The sequence below is a fragment of the Caenorhabditis remanei genome, chromosome V, assembly GCF_010183535.1.
Source record: "Caenorhabditis remanei strain PX506 chromosome V, whole genome shotgun sequence".
NCBI lineage: Eukaryota > Metazoa > Nematoda > Chromadorea > Rhabditida > Rhabditidae > Caenorhabditis > Caenorhabditis remanei.
Genome location: NC_071332.1, coordinates 13,568,504 through 13,590,426, shown reverse-complemented (window position 1 = coordinate 13,590,426; position 21,923 = coordinate 13,568,504). Strand labels below are relative to the sequence as shown.

The following is a 21,923-nucleotide window of genomic DNA, read 5'->3' as shown; positions in this document are numbered from 1 at the left end:
ATTAATTTGAAAGGAAAGACAATTAACTATATAATATTATTTACTTATTCTCTATTTTATACAAATCTATTTATCACTTACGTTATACTTGATGTGGCTGGTGGATTCAAGACTGATATGCACACTAAACTTATCATAGTGAGTTTGCTTTTTATTATTAAAAGTGAACTTCTCTCAATATAGTATTTTTCCAAATTGAATATTTGTCAATTTACTTCATAATAATTATGTCCACTCTGCTATACATCCCAATTATTTTGAATATTCGGAAAAACCAACACCTATCTTCAGTAGTTCAATTCAGACCAGATAAATATGTATTTTATCAACTTGTTTTTATCGCGGGAATGAAAACTGTAAGTCGGGTTTTTCTACATAGAAAATGTAGCAAGTTTTTTTTAGGTAACATTAATTTGTTGTATCGGTTTTGCTTGGTTACGAGAAAAAACGTTCTTTACAGTAAGAATTCAGTAAGAATGGAAAGGAAATTTTTGTATTCTTTCTTCAGGAAATACAGAGATCCATACTGCAAGCATCCGATATGTTTTCTACTTCTGTATTTGTTCAAGTGTCATATCTAATATGTAACAAAAGAAATATGGATACTCTTCGAAAGACCAAAACTTTCAAAGCTATCATCAAGTTGTCGGTGATGGGGTTTTTCAAAGCACAAAAAGTTCAGCCTGATACTTCTCAAAATGACAGGAGTACTACAGTACAAACATAATTTGGTTTTTAAGTATATTCAACAGAAGCAGATGGAAAATATTTCGAATACAGTGCAATAATATTTCACTTCCTGATAAACACTACCGCCTTCTCTCCGAAAAACTAATAAATCATGAATCAACGTCGTGTTTTCTTCATTTTTCTGTTATCTTCTTACCGTTTCCCAAACTGAAATCTACTTCCTGGTTCAAATGTTTTTATAAAAGACATCGGCAATACTGTGAAACCAGGTCACTTCAATCATGAAAACCCTCATCCTTCTACTAGCACTGACTGCTGTCTCCGTGGCTCAAATTGGACTAGCTGTCCCCGCTGGCACCAAAGATTTTGAGCTTCCTATTCATGCTTCTGACGTGAAGGCTTTTACCAGAAAGTTGAAAAATGGAGAAACCCAAACGTGGAATCTGAGTGGAGCGAATAAGGGAACATGGGTCGACTCGGTAAGCCTTTCTTGCTACATACCTACATAGTTCTTTACCAAATGTTTCGTTTCAGAAAGGAAAGAAAATTCCGTCTACAAATTTTGTCTTCGTCGCCCCATCTAATCTGAAAATCAAGAAAGTCACTAAGGGAGATGCAGGATTTTATGACTACATCTCGACTTTCGCACCAGTTGATCCGGCACCACTTCCACCAGGAGTTCATATCGACCCTGGAATGCCAACTGGTTTTGACCTCACTGTTAATTAATTATTTTAGAGTTCCTAATAACCATTTTATCCGTGTAATAAAAGATTTATTCGCTACGTTGTGATTAATGAAATATCAGAGCAAGATGGTTTTTAATCGGGGGATCTTCCTTAATCACAATTGTTTCTAGTTGCTTCCTTTTCTTCTAGCAGAAAGAATTTTTGACAAAATTGAAAAACTAGTGTAATAATGAGCAACAACTGAGCGATCAAACATTGCAAATCTTCCTGGTTCAAAAAAATATTTAAACAAAGGGCATTCCTACCCAAACTACACTTTCCCTCTCTAATCATGAGATTGTTGTTTGTTGTCTTTCTTGTGTTCCTAACTGCCTTCTCATATGCCTTATTCTTATCAACTCTCGTTAGACAAGAGGTCACTCTTCAGTTTTCCAGTGAAGGCTTTCGCAAGAAAATTGACTTGCGACTTGGAGGGTTCCATACATACAATCTCAGTGGAAAGAATAACGAAGTTTGGGTTGATGACGTGAGTGTCTGGTATCATCTTCAAAATTGTTCATCAAAGTTCAGTCCGGCAACACCTATCCGTCTAGCAACTTTGCATTCAAAGTGCCAGGAACTCTTATCATCAAGAAGGCCAACAAAGCCAATGCAGGAACTTACAATTTCATTCCAAAAAATACTGGACCAACTACCACTCTTCCACCAAATGTGCATGTAGACCCAGTTCCTTCCGATGGAGTTACTCTCGTCTTTTTGTAAATTTTTAACAAGAATTTTAAAATAAGAACATTTTTAATCTAAGTTGAATAATTGAAAAACGCGAAACAAAATTCACATATTTGAACTGTTCCCAGACCTGGCATTCTGGATGACACTGACCACTGACATCGTTTGGTTTTTCATAGAGATTCCTCTTGTGAAAAGCATTTTAACCGTCTTACGATACTGGGAAGACATGAAGAAACAAATTGAAAAATGGGTGAGAGTCATGACCACGTAGATCATGTTGAGGAGTTGAATTATGCTGGTAGTAACGTTTCTGAAAAACATAATAATATTAGTGTCGGGGTTCGTTTTATTCACTGACCCTTCGTTATAAGCGCTGGACGCCGCCTCCACCCAGAAGCATATTCCAATTGGGAATTCTATAGCAAAGAAGGATATTGTCATATAGATAACAAGTCGAGTAGTTAGTTCTTTTCTAGAAAAAGCATGTTGAGTACAAATCAAGTGCCTTGTTTCAATATCTTACCGTTTTCCCGCATTCACTTCCTTTTTTGCTGCTTCCCTTACTTTTCTCGCTTTCCTCAACTCTCTTATCAGTACAATTGTTAGTGCCGGAAATAATATACAAGGTAGAAACTTCGCCAGTCCACCCACAACCAATAAATTGATCTTCCGAAGTAATCCGTTTGCGGCTTTATAGAGATCTCGTTCTCGGAAAGTCAAATTGGGAACAGCATATCCCAATTCGTACTCGGAACAACTGAAATTTTCAGAGTTTGATTGGATTTGTAGCCGAGGAATACCTGACAGGTGGTGTCCAGAAAGTACCCGTTTCAACGACTTGAAATCGAAAATAGTAGAATATTGAAAAGAAAGAACTGAAGCCCGCAACAGAGAGATTGATTTTCCAGCCAAATGACGGTTGAGATATGTAGTTGAAACTGAAAATATAAACAAGTTGATGATATCCAGATATTCACGATGTCATACCTCTGATTCATTGAATTCCTGACAGCAATCGTTCGGACACCTGCCAACATAAGTCCAAGCCATGTAGAACACCTTCTGAAGTCGTCACGTAGAGTGTACAGTAACCAGTCGAAATTCATTTCGAGCATACTTTCTGGAGCGGTACTAGAAAACATTTGATGAAGAATGTTCTTAATGAAAAATCTCATACCATTCATTTGAACCGATGATCCATATTCTCACTTTCTTTTTGATAGCTACCAGAGGGAATATCATATCTGCCAATGCAATACCCAGTAGGATTGAATTCATTGAGGAGGTTCTCATCTGTCTTCTCGATAAAATATACACGTGAAAACTGTTTACAAGTAAGTCAATTGTAGCGAAAATGTATTCATAGGCGCCGACTACCGTAACCAGATTACTGTAAATATTCAATTATGTGTAGGAAGAGATATCGAGGAGCGACTAACCTGAAGAACAATTGCAGATTGCTAGGACTGCTACCATCCATTTCAGAATGTGGGAAAACAAGGAATCAGGAAAATTTGAAATCCTGAGTAATGTGAAGCAAAAAGAAATACGAAAGCTTGATTAACCTGGAGACTAACTTTTCGGTGGGAAAAGTGAAAAATAGGGAACGAATCTGATCTCTGCTTCCAAAATATGAAAGCAAGAAACGCGAAAACACAGAATAACAAACTTTTGAAAAATCATTTTGACATCAAAAAACCGTGACTCTTATTTTAGTTCTGATGAAGATCTAATAGACGTCATTGGAGAAGAATATTGGAATGCGTGGTGGAGAACAATCAGATGATGTTAGATTTTCTAGACATCAGAAGTATGGTTTTTAGTACATCAGAATTTCACAGAAGACTCGACTTATGTCTGAAATCTGTTTGTTGCCTTAAAAATATGTTTCTATTATTTTGACGTAATACTCACATCAAAACATACATGAACGCTAATTATAAATTTTAAAGAATTCTATTTCAGTTTCTGATCTCTGTGTGCGGCCACGGCACGACATCAAGGTTCCATGCCATAGAATTAAGCAGGGTTCGGTGAACTGTGATTTGTGACTCAGAAAAAGGTGATGATACCTGTGATGATGGTGAAGAACCTTGAATTCCAAATTCACGGATTTTTTCACATATGAGTAATGCTCGGACTCAAGGTGAGAGAACTAAAAATATCTAGTTTACGATTCTTGTTGATAAAAAACTGTCTGACTATGGATAATTTCAAAAGTTGTCTTGTTCCAGGACGTATTCAAAGAATCTAAAAGTCAGGTACCAGGAGTGTGATTTTATTGGTCAATCTTTTATTTTCTGAATCTTTTTCAGATTAAGGTACATCAAATTATATTATCACAATGAAAGAAACCTTTTTATGTCATTGTGCCTGTTAGTCAGTGACATTCAATTTTATTCCAGTCAATAATCGACTCCACATCCATGTGTACTTCTTCTGGAAAGTTTTTCTGAGCTTCAGTAACGTGCACTTTAATTTTATAATCGCTTTTTACAGTCGAAATTAAACTTTAAAAAACTAAGTAGGATGTGTTTATTCTAAAAAGGAAACAAACACTTCAATCGTTAATCCTGGCATCTGCTGGAATAGTTGTCACATCCATTCTTTGTAAATCAATACTACCAGAATATAATCGAATTGCCAATACTTGACTCGGATTCTCTGTTCGGAAGAACCACATTCTTCGACATCTTCTGTATCGGCCAACTAGAAAGAATGGAGGACCGAAGAGTAAATTCAGCTGATCTCCACAGTTAGATATATTGAATTTAATTTCAAAATATTCTCTGTTCGGATCGAGAAGAAACTTCTGGAAAAAATTTCAAAAGTTGATCAAGTTTAGAAACAGCGAGATTACCTCTTTCAAATAAGAAACATCATCCCAGGACGCCGTTCTGAAGAAAACAGAAACTTTTTTGAAATGGTCGAATTTCTGAATTGGTGAAGAAATAGCGAAGCTTCTTATGAACAATCGTTCAGCGTTTCTCCATTGATTCAACTCCATAAAATCTTGAATTTCTAGATTTTCTCTGTTTTCATTTTTGTTATTGATAACGATACATATTGAATCGATCTTCTTTAAAATTGGAGTTATTTGATTAGAAGTTGTCACGAAAAGGTGGAATTGATCGATTTGAAAATGATCATTCAACAAACTGGAGCACTGATTCAGAAACTCAGAATTCTCGTTTTCTCCGAAAAATTCTACAGAAAAACTGATCAATTCTCTTCTTTGATTTTTCCAGAAATTTTGAAAATCATGGCAGAATATTTCAAGGGAGTCTTGCTTCTCCAAATACGTTTCTCTCAGCATCCCGTTTATTTCTGATCGGACAAAACATCCACCAGGCAAATTTTCATAGACAACTGATAACTTGTTCCGTTCATCGAAAAAGTTGTAACTGACAGTGAATTTTCCACGTTCCACTGATATCGAAACGTACTTCAAATTTGAATCCGATCTGTGATGGTTGTCAATATAAGAACGTAGGTTTTGGCATACCTTGCGAACTGGTTGTCTGAAAAAGAAACAGAATATTTCGCAATATTCATATTGATTCATCAGTGCCACTTTCAAGAATTCATAGTTTTAGAAATGTCAACAAAAACTTACATTTCCAAAAAATCCAGATTTCGAAATATTTGTTCTAAGGCAACATTTGGAAGTTTTGGCAAAGAAGCTTTCTGGGCCATTTTAGAATTTTCAGAAGATGAAACGAGTTCAAATGGAAGTATGAGAGAAGTGTATAACAATTGATAAGAGAATGATAAGAATTCCGTGCCTTGGAGAAATATCACTGTTTACTAGTGGAAAAGTGTCATAAGTTATAGGAATGCAGAATTAACTGTTTTCAATGTTGTCATAAATCTCGTATTTCGAAAAAAAGTAAGCTGATTGAGGCTTTCAGTCTATATGCTCTTCAAATTCTGTCTGAAACCAAAACTTTCGCTCCCGGGTGGGCTCGTTTGATAGATTGAGTGAGGTCAAAAAATATAGGTCTGCAATTCATGAAGTAGAGAGAATCGGAAGATTTCTCTCGGGAATCTAGGATTCGGCTCCGCATGCTTCCGTGGCAACGCGTGCAGCTGTTAACCGAAAAGTTGGTGTTTCGAGCCCACACGGGAGCGAAACCGGGTGTGCTTTGGATAGGAGATCATTTATTTTTGAGTTCAAACATGTTGATGGATTTTCCAACGAAGTTTCATAATCGTTCTCTGGAAAATTTGATTTATTAGAAATTACAAAGCTCCAGTTATTGTTGTATTCATCAAAACAAAGTTGGTAAAAATCAGACATTCTTGCAATAAACAAAGGAAAATGTAACCAGAAGAAAGAATGCAATAAAATATGAGCAGGCACTGATAAAAGACAAATAGGACCATCCGAGCTGAAAAATTTCAAATTATTAATTTTTGCTTGATATTTTCAGATAATTACCCAAAAGTAACCAGAACCTCCTTTGATGTTCTTAATTTCTGTTGTGAATAAGAAGATTGAGATCAAAATCAACACGAATTCGATAAAAACGATTGAAGAGAAAACGAGATAATATTTGCGGAGTGCCAGACAATAGTCGATTTCTCGGGTTTTTCGAATCAGGAGAAAAAATAATATTAGTAGAGGAATACTGAAAGCGATGGAAATGTATACAAAGTAACTTGCAGCTATCTGAAATGTTTGTTACGTATGAATTTCTGTAGATCTGTGTGTCCGGATGTCCACGAAACTAACCGGAAAGTAGGGTTCAGAATCAGTTTGGTCTGGAGATTCAACAGTTTGAAACATCCAGTCTGGTATTATCAAGGAGAGGAAATTAGAGAGGAATCCAACCATCAGAAATGCAAATATAATTACTGTGTTCCAGTCTAGAGATCCACGGATTGTTAGGGGTTCGGACGTCTCAACATCATTATTTCTTCTCCGAAATAAAAAGAAACAAGTGAAGATTGGTAGAAAAATACTTGCATAAAACTGTGACATTCTGGCCAATTTCGGTTTTACAACGATGTTAGAATTGAATGATTGAGCAATTAAAATTTAAAATATGTCATGTTTAAAGAAACGTATTCATTCTTTATCGGCAATTTGCAATAGTCATAAAAACGGTTAATACTTCCCGTCGGGTGTTCAGCACGCCCTGATAATCGTCTTCTTCTTATGAGACATTTCTTGTATGAAATCAATTTTATTTTTATCGATGTCAGTTATGAAATCAAATAGTCTAACGTCTTTTAACTTTCTGGCTTATTACTTGAAAGTTCAAAAGAACATTATTTGTTTTCCTCATATCGAAAAATGTGTATAACCCATGAAACCAATAGCCTATTGTAGCACAAAGCACACTGTCTGGTTGACCTGTGTATAAAAATGAATTTGATAATTTTGAAGCTTCATTGGTAAGTTAGAATGATGTTCAAAACTTCAATGTTCTTATCGTTTATAGCTGGATTACTCTGTGCACGTGATACTGTGAAGCAGAAGGTTGATTTCCGTTAGTACCTATCCATATTTAGACAATGATCTAATTGTTTGATTTTCAGCATGCAAAGTGTGTAAGTCTCTATACAATACAACATGCCAAGGGATCAATCCAAAAGATATCAACTCGTGTGCAACTGCTGAACAAGCAAAAGTCAAGTATTATCTAGGATTACAACCCACTTCGAAACAACTTTTCATTCCACACGTTTCTTGCACGTAAGTAGTAATTGATGATATAACCTGAAACTCTAAATCAGTTTCCAGAATGGAGATGAAATGCCCGGAAGGAACTAAACTAGCATTTCCAATGGATGAATACTTCCAAAACCCTGTTATATGATGTGAAGAAAGTGGCCCTTTCTCTGGTCAATGGTTCGATGGAGATACAGTTATGACTAGAATTCAATTAGAGCATCTCATTTATGCATGTAGAGATATCCGAAGTGGAAACGTTCTTTAATCAGAATAACTTCAGATTCGAAATTGACTAATAAAGTGTTTATCATATTGAGTTTTCCCACAGAAGACTACCTAGAAAAAAAATTATAAAATATTTTTTAAGTATACTTTGATGTGTTGAAAGTGTTCCCTACCTCTTAATTTTCGTTCGACAGGTGCTGAAAACCAGCTACCATAGATTTGAACTAGGCGACTGGAATACATAAAACGGATAAACAAGAAAGAAAAAGTTCTCAAAAGTTGAAAAATATAACGACATGCCGTTGTATTACAGTTTTTACGGTAACTCAGAATGGATATAAACTGGTCAAAAGGAACGAAGATGTACTTCCGAAATCCCATGATGAATAAACAATGAGAATTTGAAATGTTTTCTTATAATATGTACAGTACCTTGAAAAAACATGATAATTATATTCTATGTATCAAGTGAAACAATTTAAAATACTTCATCAAGACATCTGGAACAACAGAAATCCAACTATCTATAAATACAAGCGATTCCATCTGTGACACAGTATGACCCGCCTTTTTGTGGCCACAAACCCCAACCGACCAGAACACAATGTTGTGCAATACTTCGCCAAGGAGTGTACACATCTCTCGCTGTCTCGTGGCCACTGACCACGAGTATAAAAGAAGAAGATTTTCAATGTGAATTTCATTCGTTTTATGAAAGGTTTCTAATTTTGGAGATTTTTAAAGCTCAATCTTATAATTACTTTAGATTTGAACATTTTGCTATTCCTATATTTTTTTCATTCAAAGAATTTTCAGATTTCTATCAAAATGGTTGAAACAGACAACACATCTACTGAAACCAATATGAAACTGACCCATCAGCCAGCCACGAAAGTCGCCGGACGCCGTGTCGCTGGACACAAAGAATACAAAAATGAGAGTTCCAATGATGCGATTCGAGAAGTTTTGGACTATGAGTTGCCGGCTAAAGTGAGTTAAAGGATACATAAGCATAGTGGAGATACAAGAATTAGTTCCAGATGGATCATGCATATCCGACTGAATCTGTCAAGAGAATTCATGAAAAACCAACACCAGCAGTTCAACAAACTCATGTAAACAGAGGAACAAGTGGAGGACAACAACGATTTATTCCACGTAAACAGACTCATTGATCTCCAGAATAAATAAAATATTTTGATGTAAATTATTCAATACATTTTGTAATAAAGTCGAAACTTTTTCTCAAAAAGCCACATAGTAGAATATCAGAAAGTATTTGAAAACAATAATTGAGAAAAAATCCTACCTTCCCGTTCCAAAATCCTACTCTCTTTACCAATGAAACCAGGAAATGTCAGAGGTCAGATGTCAGAATATTATCATAAAAGAAGAGAGTTTTCTCCGAGAACACTCACTTGTCTCTGCTTCATCCGAGTCAATTCGTCTTTGTTATCACGAGTGTTTCAACAATGAAGACGTCTCTCTTCTTCTTGTTTCTCGTATTCTTCACTGGTGGATACTCTGACCCTTCATCAGGATCAAGAGAAGAAGAAATATGGAAAGAATACAACGAAAAAAGGAGAAACTACGCAAAAGAGCATAGTATCGCCAATATGTGGAAGTTGGTCAGTTGAATTCAATCTGATATCTTTCATATAATCCAAAACAATTCAGGAATGGAGTGAGGAGTTGGTTGGCAAAGTGCACAGTTCTGCGACACTCTGTGATGGATTGAAATCGGGTCCCAACTTTCGCTTGGCTTCCAAAGGAAACCCATTTGGAAAGAAAAAGCGCCGAGATGTCAACCAAAAACAAAGACGTGCTTCTGAGAATATGGACGAAGTAGTGTGGCCTGGGCAGAAAATGGTTGGGTGTACACAAAGACAATGCTCGCCGAGACCTAACACTGGTATACATACAGGAGGACCGTTCTACTCATGGAGAATACCGCCAAACGTTCGGACGATTCCTCTAATTTTAAGTGGCTTTTGCCTCGCGGGACCTCTGTGAGTTGCCTCATTCAATATTCCATTTTAAGATGAAATCTCTTCTTTCAGTGGCATCGACGATAAAAATAAAATTGAGAATGGGGAAGCAGGATCGAAATGTGAGGCAGAAGGTGGAAAGAATGAAGATGGATTATGCGTTCCAGCAGATCCAATAGTTGAAACCTCCACTTCGAATAGCTCTGCTTCTTCCGTTGCTTTGTTTTCTTTTCCTCTCTTTCTTTTCATTTACTTGTTCGATTTGATTTCTTTTCAATAATACCTTTCTAACTAATAAAGAACCAACTATGTATATGAAAGACAATTAGTAAGTTGCAATTATTGGGGGTTTTCAGAAAAAAGATCTTACCTCACTCATTTTCTTCAAACTTCAACATGAACTATGAGGGGCCACTAGTGTATTATTGATTAGCAGGGATAAAACTTCATTTCATCGGTAAGAATCAGTTGGATTCACAAAAGATGGAACATATCCGATTGTTAAGTGATATATAAGACTAGCCGTGAAGCTTGTTTTAGAGAGCTAAAGAAAGAAAAACATGGATTGGCGAATAGAGTGGTGAGAGATAATGAAAGAGTGCTCCAATGAGCGAAGGGCGGGAACATGAATGAAGGGAACATGAAGAAACATAGGAACGCATCAGGGAATTCTAGTTTTACCAGTTTTATACAGGCATTTATGGGTTTCAGACAAATGAGAACAGAAATCATTCCAAGTCAAGAAGCTGTTGCTCGCTGAGATTCTGATACGGTGATATCAAATCGTTGGGCTCGGTGAGCAACAGGTCTTCTTCACTGAAATGATGAGTATCTAAATTGATTGTTTGGGGAACGTCTTCTGATGACGTCATGGGTTCGAGACTAGAATTCTGGTGATTAGATGATTCAGAAGTTGAAGGAATGGATGATGTTGAGGTAGTTTGCATGCCGTCTAACGAAAATTGCTGTGAAGACGGTTCTGGAAATAAAGGCGATTTGAAAGATGATTTTGGTTAGTGAGGAGTCATACCTCCTTGTGAAGTCTCACTGATTCCAGTAGTTCCAAAAAGTGGAACAATCATATTTGGAAGTCGCTCGAATGTTTTTCTTTTATGCCACGTCACAGGAGAATCCACGGGCGGTCCGCTAGCCGGGCGAGGAGGACGATCAGGTGATGAAGTGGACGGTTGGGAAGGGGTACCCGACTCAAGATTGATTTTGCATTGGATTGTTCTCTGAAAAATATCAATTCAAAGGTCCGGATGACCACTCTCCCTCAATACCTTAACTCCGCCCATTTTCGCCGGATCCGGTTTCATCGGAGTCTGGAGATAAGCGGGAAGTTCCTCTATCATTTGATTTCCTTCTTGTGATTCTACATCAATTTCCATTTGTTTCGTCTTCTCTTGTTTCAATTCTTCAATTTCTTCTTCTAGACGTGTTAACTGCTTCTCGTATGTCGATTTGATTGTTTCAATGGCGATGTATATGGCTTCCTGGAACTTTTTTGGAGGATTTATCATCGCTTTTCGAAACTAGATTGTATTTTTATGAAGCTTTTTTTTTCAAATTAAAAACAAAACATTCAAACTCAAACTGACCACTGTCATATCATCATAAGCTGCAGGGTTCTCCGACTTCAACTGATTCTCCAACTTCTCTATCTTCTCATTCGCATTTTTCAACTCAGATGTTGCCTTGTATCCAGCCACCCGAATTTCATCATCCTTCCGTGCCAAAAGTTGCTCAAATGACTGTTTTTCACTGATACTTGTTGTTTCCAATTGTCGAGAGCTCTCAAGTTCACGGAGAAGACGTTGTATTTCGAGATTAGCGCACTGCAAATCTGTCTCCGCTTTTCGAACGTTCAGTTGTGCAGTTTCAACCAGTTTCTGTTTTCCTTCAAGCCTAAAAAATCGAAAGTTATGGCAAGAAAAAGAGCAAAATGTGGTGATAGTTTTGAACTCGCGGAGCCGTGAAAGCTGATCACGCAAGTCTTCGAACTTCCCGTACTTCCATCTTGCATCCTTTATAAATCATACCAGCCCATTGAAAGGAAAGGCGTAGAGTGCAAGGTGCATATTTACTACTGCAAGAGTGTCGAACTTGCGACCCCCCGCCGATAAGAGTGACACGCTGCCGACTGCGCCGCGCGTGCATAACCTTCTTCACAGTCAACGTACTCTTCATATTGCCGTCGGTTCTGTGCGACCATCGTCTCGCATTTCGATTTTAGTGCTGCGTTTCGCTCGTTGAGAGCGTTGATTTGTTGGCGAACAATTTCTGATTGATAGGTTATGGCACGGATCTCCTCGTTTTTAGCTTCGATTCCTTTATTGGCATTAGCCACTTCCTCTCGAAGCATTCGACCAGACACCTCCAATCCATTGATTCTCTGTAATATGAGTCTTGATGAGAATATATCCGGTCTGTCTATCTGTTTATCCAGACTTCCCCTTACATTAGCCATTTCAGTCTTCATTTCAATCATCATCCGTCTCTCCGACATCACTTCGTTACATTTCTTATTCGCTTGATCTCTCTGTATTTGAGCATTTCTCAATTCTTGCTGTAACATGTGATTCCGCTGAATTTCGATTTGTTTTTGCCCTTGTTCAGCTATTAATGCACTGTTCAATCGAGCAATTTCAGCCTCCATCATGTTATTCGTTTGAAGAAGTTGTGTTGCTGAATACCCCATTTGTGATTGTGGAGGAGGTGCCGAGTGGGGTGGTGGCATACTGAAATGAAGCTTTTAAATATAGTTCTTCAAGGTTTGCACGTACGCGCTTTGAAAATCAATTTTAGCAGCGGAAATTACAAATTTTGAATTTCTTTCTTGCTTTTCAGTGTTTTCCCCACAGAAAATCTTGCTCAAAAATCTAAATTTCATTAAAAAATAAGCGTATCGATTGGCATTTTTTCTGGCAAAACTATATATCAAACATATAAAGTTTCTCATCGGCGACGCGAGTTTCTCACAATATTTATTATCCAATTTCTATATAATCGTACCCAAATGCTGGATTAATATGAATTCCTGAGCCCCCTGGCTGCCCATATCTTTCGAAAGATCTGCTTCGACTCCTAGTTCGAGATCGTCTTGATCTGTGTTTATGCTGTAATTTATATAATTTGTCTTCAATGCAATCAACTTTTCAATTCAACCTTCCGATGTTTTCTTCTACTACTTCGTTCTCTTGAACTCGAACGACTCCGATGATCATCCATTTTATACCCGCTGAAATTTTCTTATTTTGTCAATTTCAGAAGTTGTTATTAGAGAAAAATGATACATTTCTGTCAGTTCTATCACTGAAATCGGGATGAAAAAGCTGAAAATTTTAAAAACAACAAATACAAAAAAGAATGGTTCAATCGATAAATAAATTCATAAATGAATTTTCTTCTGTAATCAATGTTTTTGGGACGGAGAAACTATTTTAAGGGCTAGTTTAGATGGTTGTTTTGGAGAGACGAGAGATGAAGGAGAAAGTGGAGGGTACTAGAGAAATATAAAAGAAGAAAAATCTGAAAATTTCCAGGTAAACTCACATATTATGATGGAAACAAAAGAATGGAATAGTTGAAAAATAGAATTTTGGGATGGGAAATTTTTGGGAAAATTGAAAAAAAGTGGTGAGGAAGAAGAAGAAAGAAGGGGAAAAGAACACGAAGACATGGTGAGCAAAACACGAATTTTCAGAAAAAATAGTGAGGGAAATGAAAACAATTTCAGAAAGAAATAGACGAGAGATATCTGATTCTACGCAGACTTCTCAGAAGATTTTTCTCTGAACGTTCCAGAAAGGAAAGAGATTTACGAGGAAGAGACACAAACTGGGGAAAAAAATAATATTAATGGGGGGGCGATGTTTTAGACATATACAATTACGGTCTGGGATGAGAAGAAGTAGAAATCGAGGAGCGACAAAAAGACGTTTTGCACAAAAAAATAAACATCAGCAATAATAATTCGCTCTTTGTTCGATCCAGCAGACAATCGAGTGTGTGTGTGAAATAGAGAGAGTACAGAGGAGGAAAGAGTTATATCATCATTAGAAATCACCATTTGTCAGAAAGGAAATTGATATCGAGTTTGTGTGGGTTCGGGTTGATGGATAAGCGGGTGTAGTAGTAGAAAATGGATGGAGAAGAGACGATTACCTGCAAAATTAGAATTAAATCTTGATTGAAACGCTAGAATCATTCTTATATATAAAAGACAAGTGGGCGTTGTCTGAGGCGATGTCCGCAGCGGTTTTGGAAAGAAAAGAGAAACTGAGCCAGCGGGCAAAACCGAACTAGCGTGCTTTGGACAACGACCTCCGCTTTAGACCACTCGGCCATGCGGACACATTTGAAAAGGGGTTGCCACGTAAATCAGAAGAAGCCAGCCGGCTTAACCGCCGAAGGCGGGGAAGACAGGCTGGTATTTCATAATAAAGGGCGAATAGTATTAGAAATAGAAGTTTGTACAGTCCTAGCCATACAATATGAAGATTATGTTTTGCAATTTGCGACCGTTTTTGTTGAAACTCACTTTTTCGGCGTCGTATCCGAGCCTGTCGATGACTTTTTCACAACGGAAGGTGACTTATCTCCTCCTCCAGCTGCCGCCACTGGTTGAGGCACCACATTCGAACCGTCCTGCAAAAAGAATAAGATGAAAATGAACTAATACGTTTGGAACGCTGAAAGATACTTGTTTTTCTTTGTTTTTACATATGTGAACTTGACTAGAAACGTGAATTCATATTTCCTAGCACCGAGTCTCAGAACCTAATTTTTTCCGAAAAAATCCTATTACCGATTCTTGTGGATTCGACACTGTAAGGCCATTAAATGCCTTTTCCGTTGTGTCCACATCGGTTTCAGAATTTTTTGTTCCGTATTGGTAGTTGGATCGATTTTCCTGGAAAAAACTAATTTTCGCACCAAAGAAGTTAGAAAAAAAGTGTAATTTAAGTGAGACAGGTGCAATTTTTATTAAACAATGGTTAGAAATGGTGATTTTACATTAGATGTTTCTGTTGCGAGAGTTTTTTCATCTGATTTCGGCGACTATTTGCACGAATTCTAATCAAAGTGTGAACTCCGTTCACACATTTCGTTTCAACTTATTTTCATGAATTCAGTTTGAAGAATATTAATCACGGTGTTCGTTATTCTTGAGTTCAAACGAATTTAAAAAAATCCTCACCTTCTTCAAATAATCGGTTAATTTCTCTGGAAACAGTGAAGGCGTGACTTCTTTCCCTTCAGCCGGTGGATTCAATTCCAACGCTTCCATCTTCTTCCAGAACGCATCTCTATCTTTTTCTCTCTGCTTTTCCCGAATTCGTTCTCCTTTATACGTAGACGTGAGTTCATCGAATAATTTTCCATTCATCTCCATAAATGTTTTCAATACATTATAAACCAATGCGACAATCGTCTGATTCCAGTGCTCTTTTGAGATACGGTACAAAGCGGGGAACATGATTGGCATCACCTGGAAATGAGATGATTACAACAGTTTTTGATTACACAAACGAAAATTTTAATGGTAACTGATCTAATACTCTGTTTCAAAAATTAATGCTTGTATTTCGGCTGAAAACTTAAAATTTTAACTGTTTTTGACTTGAAATGTGACTTTTAAGCGATTTTCCTTAAAATTTTAATGAAATCAAGCTATAACTCACCAGGCTGCTTGTATCCTCGATAAGTGACAATATGTATTCGTTATTCCAAAAGTAGAGTGCTCGCTCGGCAACTTGGAAGTGTGGACTGCTGACACATTTCGCCAATTGACGGAACAATGGATCGATGATTTTCTTGAACTGTTCCGGTTCGATGATGTCGAGAATCTCCTCGACTTCTCCCAGGAACATCACCTCCTTCAGAAAACGGAGCACGATTAGATATCATATTTGAGAGAAAGGGGTAGGAGTGGGGTAAGCTGCGCTCTACTGTCTTAAATAATATTACAGACGCATGAACATTAGGTAATGCTCGAATCAGGCGGTGAGAAATCGATAAAAGGTCTAATTTCGGGTCAGATGTCTAGTTTTTATTAGTTACCTTGCTGCTGCATGTTCGTGGCCAGAACTTGAGAAGAGCTTCGAATACTTGTGGAGTCAGCGAAGAGTCTTTTTCGATGAATTGAACAACACAATATGCGAGCTGAAACAATGATTTGAAACATTTCAGATATTCATAATTGAAAAGGTACCTGAGCATGATAAAGTGATAAACACTTTGGTTTGTGCAGTGGGAGAAGAACTTTGACCAAGAAAACTTTATGCTCTTGCTTCAATGGAAGAGCGAATCCGTTAATGATAGATCCGAGAATTTCAAGAAGTTCTCCGACACCATTGAACGAATCAGTCTCGTACACAAATCTGAAACATTTAATTTTTGATATGAATTGACTTTTATATTGATTTTTTATAGAAATTATAAAAAAATCACTTTGTTTTTCACATTATTCCTAGCTCACCTCAAGAACATGTTATTGATGTGTTTGCGAATGAATGCTCTTAATCCGAGGAATTTTCCATAAATACGATGAAGGACTGTCTTCAGGAAATCTCGCTCACGTGGATCTTCCGAATCGAACAAATCGAGAAGTTTCAACACGAATCTCTGATCGATGTATTTCTTTCCGATGGATGCTTGGAAATCTGGTGATTCGAGGAACCGGAGGAACAGCTCGTAGACCAACTGGAAACAATTCATTTTGAGTGGAAAACTTGATAAACTCTTTCAGCGCATTTCTCTTTTATGCTTCCCAATTTTTCAGCAATTTTCGCTAATAAACTGTAAATTTACCTGTAAATGTGGCCATGACACTTCGAGTGTTGGCTCATCCTCCTCTGGATCAAATTCACAATTTTCCGATGGTGGCAACACACGGAATATATTCTTGGCGACCATTTTGATGACAGCTGGATAAATTGTCTCAACGATTGCTCCTTTTGTAGATGTGATATGGTCGATGAGCTCGTTTAGAGCAGCTCTTTTGATTTCTTTGCATTTCAATTGAGCAACTGGATCGTAGAAATCGAAGACGTGTTGGCATTGAACCAACTTCTCAATCACCAATGCTGGTTGTTCGTTCGTAGCAGTGTCTGTAAAGTTTGGGAAGTTAGAAGCATGATGAAGAATTCATAGATTTCCCCCAGTAATAAGCTTATTTTTACCTTTAATCAGCGGCAATTGAACGAGCTCTTGAGCCGAATCGACATTGTACCGACTGCTGTTGTTGATGCGTCTGAAAATTAGATAATGGAAGGGATTCATAAGTGTTAGAATGATATGAAGCCCAAAGATTGTTTTTTCAGTGAAAGGATTTGCAACAAAATTTTAAAAATTAGTTTTCAGTTTTTGCAACTTGCAAAAGAGCTCATGGAAAATATCTTACTTCAGATGCGTAAGTTTTCTAGTGATTTTTCTCATTTCATGTTGGTTTTTAAACTAAAAATTGCTTACAATCTGCGCGACGTGCCACGTTTATTGTGGAACGGATCGATTTTGTCGACAAATTGATTGGCGGTGGCTGATAGTTGTTGACCACCGGTTGCCGCTCCCTGGGTACGTGGCGGTGGAATCTGATGCGGAGCGCCCGTCAGACTGTGACCGCTTCCGTGCATTTTCGATTGACGTGGCAGATAATCTTTCAATTGTTCTGCTTCGAAACGTCTTCCAGATTCTTCGGAATCTTTCGAAGATGTGAACTTCGAGAGATGGAAAGTTTTGAAACGGTGAGAGTTCTGCAAAATTATTGACTTCTGGGGTTCTAGCGTGGAAACGGGAGAGAAAAGAGAATTAGAGAAAGAGAAATTATCGAAAATTATGATAAGAAGAGAGGGAAAGTGCGGAAATGTAGGTCGGGAAGTGATCAATTGGGGAACAAGGGAAGAATCGGTACAAAAAAGAAAAAGCGATACGACGTTCGCTGGAAAATAAGGAGTGATACCCTTCTTTCAACAAATTGATATTGAAATGTGCATTTTTTTTTCTGAAAACTTACAGAAAAGACACGAAAAGAAGTCAGAAAAGATGCAAAAAACGGTGGAAAATGTGGAAATCGACGCGTGAAATTCAAATTTATGCGGCAAAAAGTTGTAAGATGGAGCGCGATTGCGAGTGTCACGTTTTTGGCAAGTTTCAGATTTTTGTGACTCAAAACTGTTTGCTTTATTTTCCGGGAGTTTTATAAAGAATTTTATGAAAAATATAGAAAAAAGCAAAGAAAATTAGTGAAATTTTAACAAAAACAGCGCTCGTAATAAGAACATTGGCGATAAACACCTTCTTCAATATTTTTCTCAACTGAGAAACTTTCTTTAGGTTTCAAAGTTAATTTGGAATATATCAGGAAGTTAGCGGAATTTATAGTTAGGTGTTTTGTTTGGAAAACTAAATGAAAGCGGAGAATCAGTTAAAAAGAGGTTAGTTCAGAAAAAAGGAAGAAATCTTATTTGAAAAAGTAACAAACAAACCTAAACCTCTAAAGAAAAATCAGAAAGAAAAACACTAAATAGTTTGTTATCAAAAATAACTAGTTTTACAGTTCCCTGCAAACAAAAAAACAGTTGAAACTTCGTTTTGACGGTGCAAATATATAGCGACAAAAAGACTATATAACAGAAAAGACTATAAAATATTCCGAGTGAAACGTGACTATATAAACAAGAACAAAGTTCCAAATAACTCAAAATTGAGTCAGTTGAAAAAAGGCGAAAAAACTTCTATTTTTCTTTCTCTTCATCCCAACAACACTCACACACGAGGTATAAACGTCAACGTTTTGTTGTCCTCTTTCTTTTCTCTCTTATCTTCTGCGTCTCGTACTTTCTCACCCTGCTAGTGAGTGTGTCGGCGGTCGACCGGAGACAACGGGAATAGTGGTGAGCGGCGGCGGTCCAATGTGAGCGGACTGATGCTTAGAAGGTAGAGAAGCAGAGTATGTGTGTATAAAGAGTTGAAGATGAAGAGACGCAGTGATGATGAATCAATTGCACAGAAAATGAGAGAAAAGACGCGGGAATACGCACACAGGCCATCACAGGCCACTAAAGGAAGGGAAAAAGAGACATTTGAAAGGAATTGGAGAGAGTCGGTGACCGGCGGGATAAAATATAAAAGTATGATTAGCAAAGTGTTGGCCGCGGCCAAGCTTTTCCTATAGCCGACGGTCCGGAGATTAGTGACGGCTTTTGAATAAACTGGTAGTCTAATGTTTCTTGGCTATGAGGTTGGCCTAGGTCTGGATGCTTTCGGGAAAGCTCGGCCATCTATTGGTCCTCCCGGAAAAGGCACAATGTACCTGGAATCACATGCTCTTTATCATTCCGTATATATTTGCCAATGGTCAAATGATACGGGGCAAAACTGATACTAAACGCGGTTCGAAATTTGGCGAAACGTGTTAAGGAACAAGTAAAAGATAAAAAAGGAAATCGAAAGTGTCACAAATGACGTCTTTTGTTGCCAGTGGATAGGAGGGAAAGGAGCAGGAGGAGCAGAGATAATAGAGCAAAAAAGAGCAGACATTCGGAGTTTTTGCGGGAAATTTGAAGATTTTCCATGATATCCTAGAGTTTTCAGAACTTATTGTTGATCTAGAAACCCGAATATGAAGGGTATATCTGTCTGAAGCTCTGAACATCCAGATGTCCACTCGAACATTCACACATTCTAACATATTGAATATATTCGAAAATGTGGTGATTCGGATGAGAAGAATTGATGATATGGTCGTCGTGAAGGGGGAGACCCCCCGGTCTCTTCTGTTTCTTCTCCACACGATTCTTCGCCAATTCTTCACCGAGAAAACACGTGTGTGACCGGGGAGATATAGTGTGGAGAATAGAGAGACGCAGGGATTCAAAGATGTTATGGTAAAAAACATAACGAGATGATAGAGATAATTGTGGTCCTCATGGGATTCTCGGGGAGTGATAGCCGGCGTGGATAGATGGCCGCGTCACAGAGACAAATCAAGGTAACCACTCTCACTGTCGGTAAATACCCCAGTAAAATTTGTAGGAACAAGCACGTTTGTCATACCTATATCTGAAAGTCCCATCTTGCGTTCTCGAGTTTTCTAGAATTTTTCAATCCAAATTCCACCAGATCCAGATAAATCTGTCGACACATTCAAAAATCAAGAGCATATGCATTGACGCCAAAGAATGACTTCATGTGCTCTTATCAGAATGCTGGAATGGATTACAGAGTGTTTTGAGTCTCGGGGATTTGTATGGAAATGTGATGGATTTTTGGATGGTTGGGAATAAGAGGAGGAGCGGATGTACGTAGTTGGTTGGAAGGAAAAAGAGATAGAGGAGAAGGGATTAGATTAGGCAAGAGGAAAAGAAGCGTCCCTCCGAATAGGAAGAGAAGATTTATACAGTGCGTAACACAAGTATAAGGCCACCCATGAAATTGAGTTTATTGGCTCAGCGGAACATTTCTGGTTAAAACTAATAACGGATTTAGATTCCTCATCCAAAAATACCCCTAGGAAAATGTTTTTGTGACATGACCTCCAAAACTAGGATGGTGACGTGGCCAAATGTGAAAAGTGCGCACTTTCAGGCGTAACATAAGTATAAGGCCACCCCCGGAGTTGAGCAAAAAGAGTCGAATAAAAGCAAAGTTGCATTCTAGAATTGTATTTTAGGATTGTACAAATTAGATTCAAGTAGAAAACATCAAAACCATATAGTCCTGGCCCTACTGGTCTGCTGGGAACATGCATTCAAGTCTCTCTTCATTTTTTCTCTTTGGACGCTAAACCGGGGCTCTAAAAACGGCGTAAGTAGGTAAATTCTTTGAGAAACCATGTCTCCAAATGCTCATTCGTTGATTTCAAAAGTTTAGAAACATATCTTGTACGTTTCTGGGAAGAAATGTAAGGGTGGACTCTACGCACAGTCTGCACTGCTGTCAACATTAGAGGGATTTGAGTCGCTAGCTCGTCGAGATCTTGATAATGAGAGCTGGAAATGTTCTGTAATATTGCAGATAGATACTCAGTACCTGCTGGATACAAATACCCTTCAAATTTGTGGATATCTGATGGATTGTCTTGAGTCCAACTGCCGACATATCATAATTATGCATTAAGAAAAGTGGGCGTGTCGTGGGTGCTCAAGGTCTTACTCCGATCGTTATACAGAGTTGTATCATGCATTTTTAAGTTTTATTATGTTAGTAACATAATTTTTTTAAGTGGAAAAGTGCCAACAAAGGTTTTTTCGTGAGCAGTCTAACTACATCATTAGTAACAGTACTGCCCTGGCTTTAGTAACTCAGATGGGGTTTCGGAAAATTGACTACATCATTTGAACTAAACGGTATTTGCATCCAGCTGATACTGAGTATCTATCTGCATTATTACAGAACATTTCCAGCTCTCATTATCAAGATCTCGACGAGCTAGCGACTCAAATCCCTCTAATGTTGACAGCAGTGCAGACTGTGCGTAGAGTCCACCCTTACATTTCTTCCCAGAAACGTACAAGATATGTTTCTAAACTTTTGAAATCAACGAATGAGCATTTGGAGACATGGTTTCTCAAAGAATTTACCTACTTACGCCGTTTTTAGAGCCCCGGTTTAGCGTCCAAAGAGAAAAAATGAAGAGAGACTTGAATGCATGTTCCCAGCAGACCAGTAGGGCCAGGACTATATGGTTTTGATGTTTTCTACTTGAATCTAATTTGTACAATCCTAAAATACAATTCTAGAATGCAACTTTGCTTTTATTCGACTCTTTTTGCTCAACTCCGGGGGTGGCCTTATACTTATGTTACGCCTGAAAGTGCGCACTTTTCACATTTGGCCACGTCACCATCCTAGTTTTGGAGGTCATGTCACAAAAACATTTTCCTAGGGGTATTTTTGGATGAGGAATCTAAATCC

The 21,923-nt window shown here is 37.7% G+C and overlaps 9 protein-coding genes across 9 annotated transcripts; 5 read left to right on the top strand and 4 right to left on the bottom strand.

Annotated features, from left to right (window-relative positions):
* Positions 1-971: 971 nt before the first annotated feature.
* GCK72_019704 (uncharacterized protein) lies at positions 972-1,419 on the top strand (the record flags this gene model as incomplete). Its single annotated transcript, XM_053733171.1, has 2 exons — positions 972-1,169; positions 1,225-1,419. The coding sequence occupies 2 exons, from the start codon at positions 972-974 to the stop codon at positions 1,417-1,419; spliced, it is 393 nt and encodes a 130-aa protein (XP_053582084.1).
* A 291-nt stretch (positions 1,420-1,710) lies between these two features.
* On the top strand, positions 1,711-2,141 carry GCK72_019703 (uncharacterized protein; the record flags this gene model as incomplete). Its single annotated transcript, XM_003095611.2, has 2 exons — positions 1,711-1,905; positions 1,950-2,141. The coding sequence occupies 2 exons, from the start codon at positions 1,711-1,713 to the stop codon at positions 2,139-2,141; spliced, it is 387 nt and encodes a 128-aa protein (XP_003095659.2).
* Positions 2,142-2,213: 72 nt separating this feature from the next.
* Positions 2,214-3,591, bottom strand: GCK72_019702 (uncharacterized protein; the record flags this gene model as incomplete). Its single annotated transcript, XM_053733170.1, has 7 exons — positions 2,214-2,421; positions 2,470-2,583; positions 2,635-2,868; positions 2,912-3,049; positions 3,099-3,242; positions 3,289-3,501; positions 3,551-3,591. 7 exons carry the CDS (start codon positions 3,589-3,591, stop codon positions 2,214-2,216), a joined length of 1,092 nt encoding a protein of 363 aa, XP_053582083.1.
* Positions 3,592-4,671: 1,080 nt separating this feature from the next.
* On the bottom strand, positions 4,672-5,807 carry GCK72_019701 (uncharacterized protein; the record flags this gene model as incomplete). The annotated part of the gene is made up of 4 exons (XM_053733169.1): positions 4,672-4,923; positions 4,972-5,008; positions 5,414-5,632; positions 5,728-5,807. 4 exons carry the CDS (start codon positions 5,805-5,807, stop codon positions 4,672-4,674), a joined length of 588 nt encoding a protein of 195 aa, XP_053582082.1.
* Positions 5,808-7,521: 1,714 nt separating this feature from the next.
* On the top strand, positions 7,522-7,936 carry GCK72_019700 (uncharacterized protein; the record flags this gene model as incomplete). The annotated part of the gene is made up of 3 exons (XM_053733168.1): positions 7,522-7,606; positions 7,656-7,812; positions 7,861-7,936. 3 exons carry the CDS (start codon positions 7,522-7,524, stop codon positions 7,934-7,936), a joined length of 318 nt encoding a protein of 105 aa, XP_053582081.1.
* A 908-nt stretch (positions 7,937-8,844) lies between these two features.
* GCK72_019699 (uncharacterized protein) lies at positions 8,845-9,191 on the top strand (the record flags this gene model as incomplete). Its single annotated transcript, XM_003095641.2, has 2 exons — positions 8,845-9,006; positions 9,057-9,191. 2 exons carry the CDS (start codon positions 8,845-8,847, stop codon positions 9,189-9,191), a joined length of 297 nt encoding a protein of 98 aa, XP_003095689.2.
* A 297-nt stretch (positions 9,192-9,488) lies between these two features.
* Positions 9,489-10,284, top strand: GCK72_019698 (uncharacterized protein; the record flags this gene model as incomplete). Its single annotated transcript, XM_003095647.2, has 3 exons — positions 9,489-9,644; positions 9,694-10,025; positions 10,077-10,284. 3 exons carry the CDS (start codon positions 9,489-9,491, stop codon positions 10,282-10,284), a joined length of 696 nt encoding a protein of 231 aa, XP_003095695.2.
* Positions 10,285-10,732: 448 nt separating this feature from the next.
* Positions 10,733-13,235, bottom strand: GCK72_019697 (uncharacterized protein; the record flags this gene model as incomplete). The annotated part of the gene is made up of 8 exons (XM_003095602.2): positions 10,733-10,983; positions 11,035-11,239; positions 11,288-11,500; positions 11,606-11,912; positions 12,188-12,399; positions 12,466-12,745; positions 13,020-13,123; positions 13,173-13,235. 8 exons carry the CDS (start codon positions 13,233-13,235, stop codon positions 10,733-10,735), a joined length of 1,635 nt encoding a protein of 544 aa, XP_003095650.2.
* Positions 13,236-14,167: 932 nt separating this feature from the next.
* On the bottom strand, positions 14,168-21,122 carry GCK72_019696 (uncharacterized protein; the record flags this gene model as incomplete). Its single annotated transcript, XM_053733167.1, has 12 exons — positions 14,168-14,171; positions 14,548-14,654; positions 14,815-14,919; positions 15,208-15,498; positions 15,692-15,886; positions 16,071-16,172; positions 16,222-16,390; positions 16,489-16,712; positions 16,821-17,119; positions 17,192-17,262; positions 17,481-17,761; positions 21,039-21,122. The coding sequence occupies 12 exons, from the start codon at positions 21,120-21,122 to the stop codon at positions 14,168-14,170; spliced, it is 1,932 nt and encodes a 643-aa protein (XP_053582080.1).
* Positions 21,123-21,923: the final 801 nt, after the last annotated feature.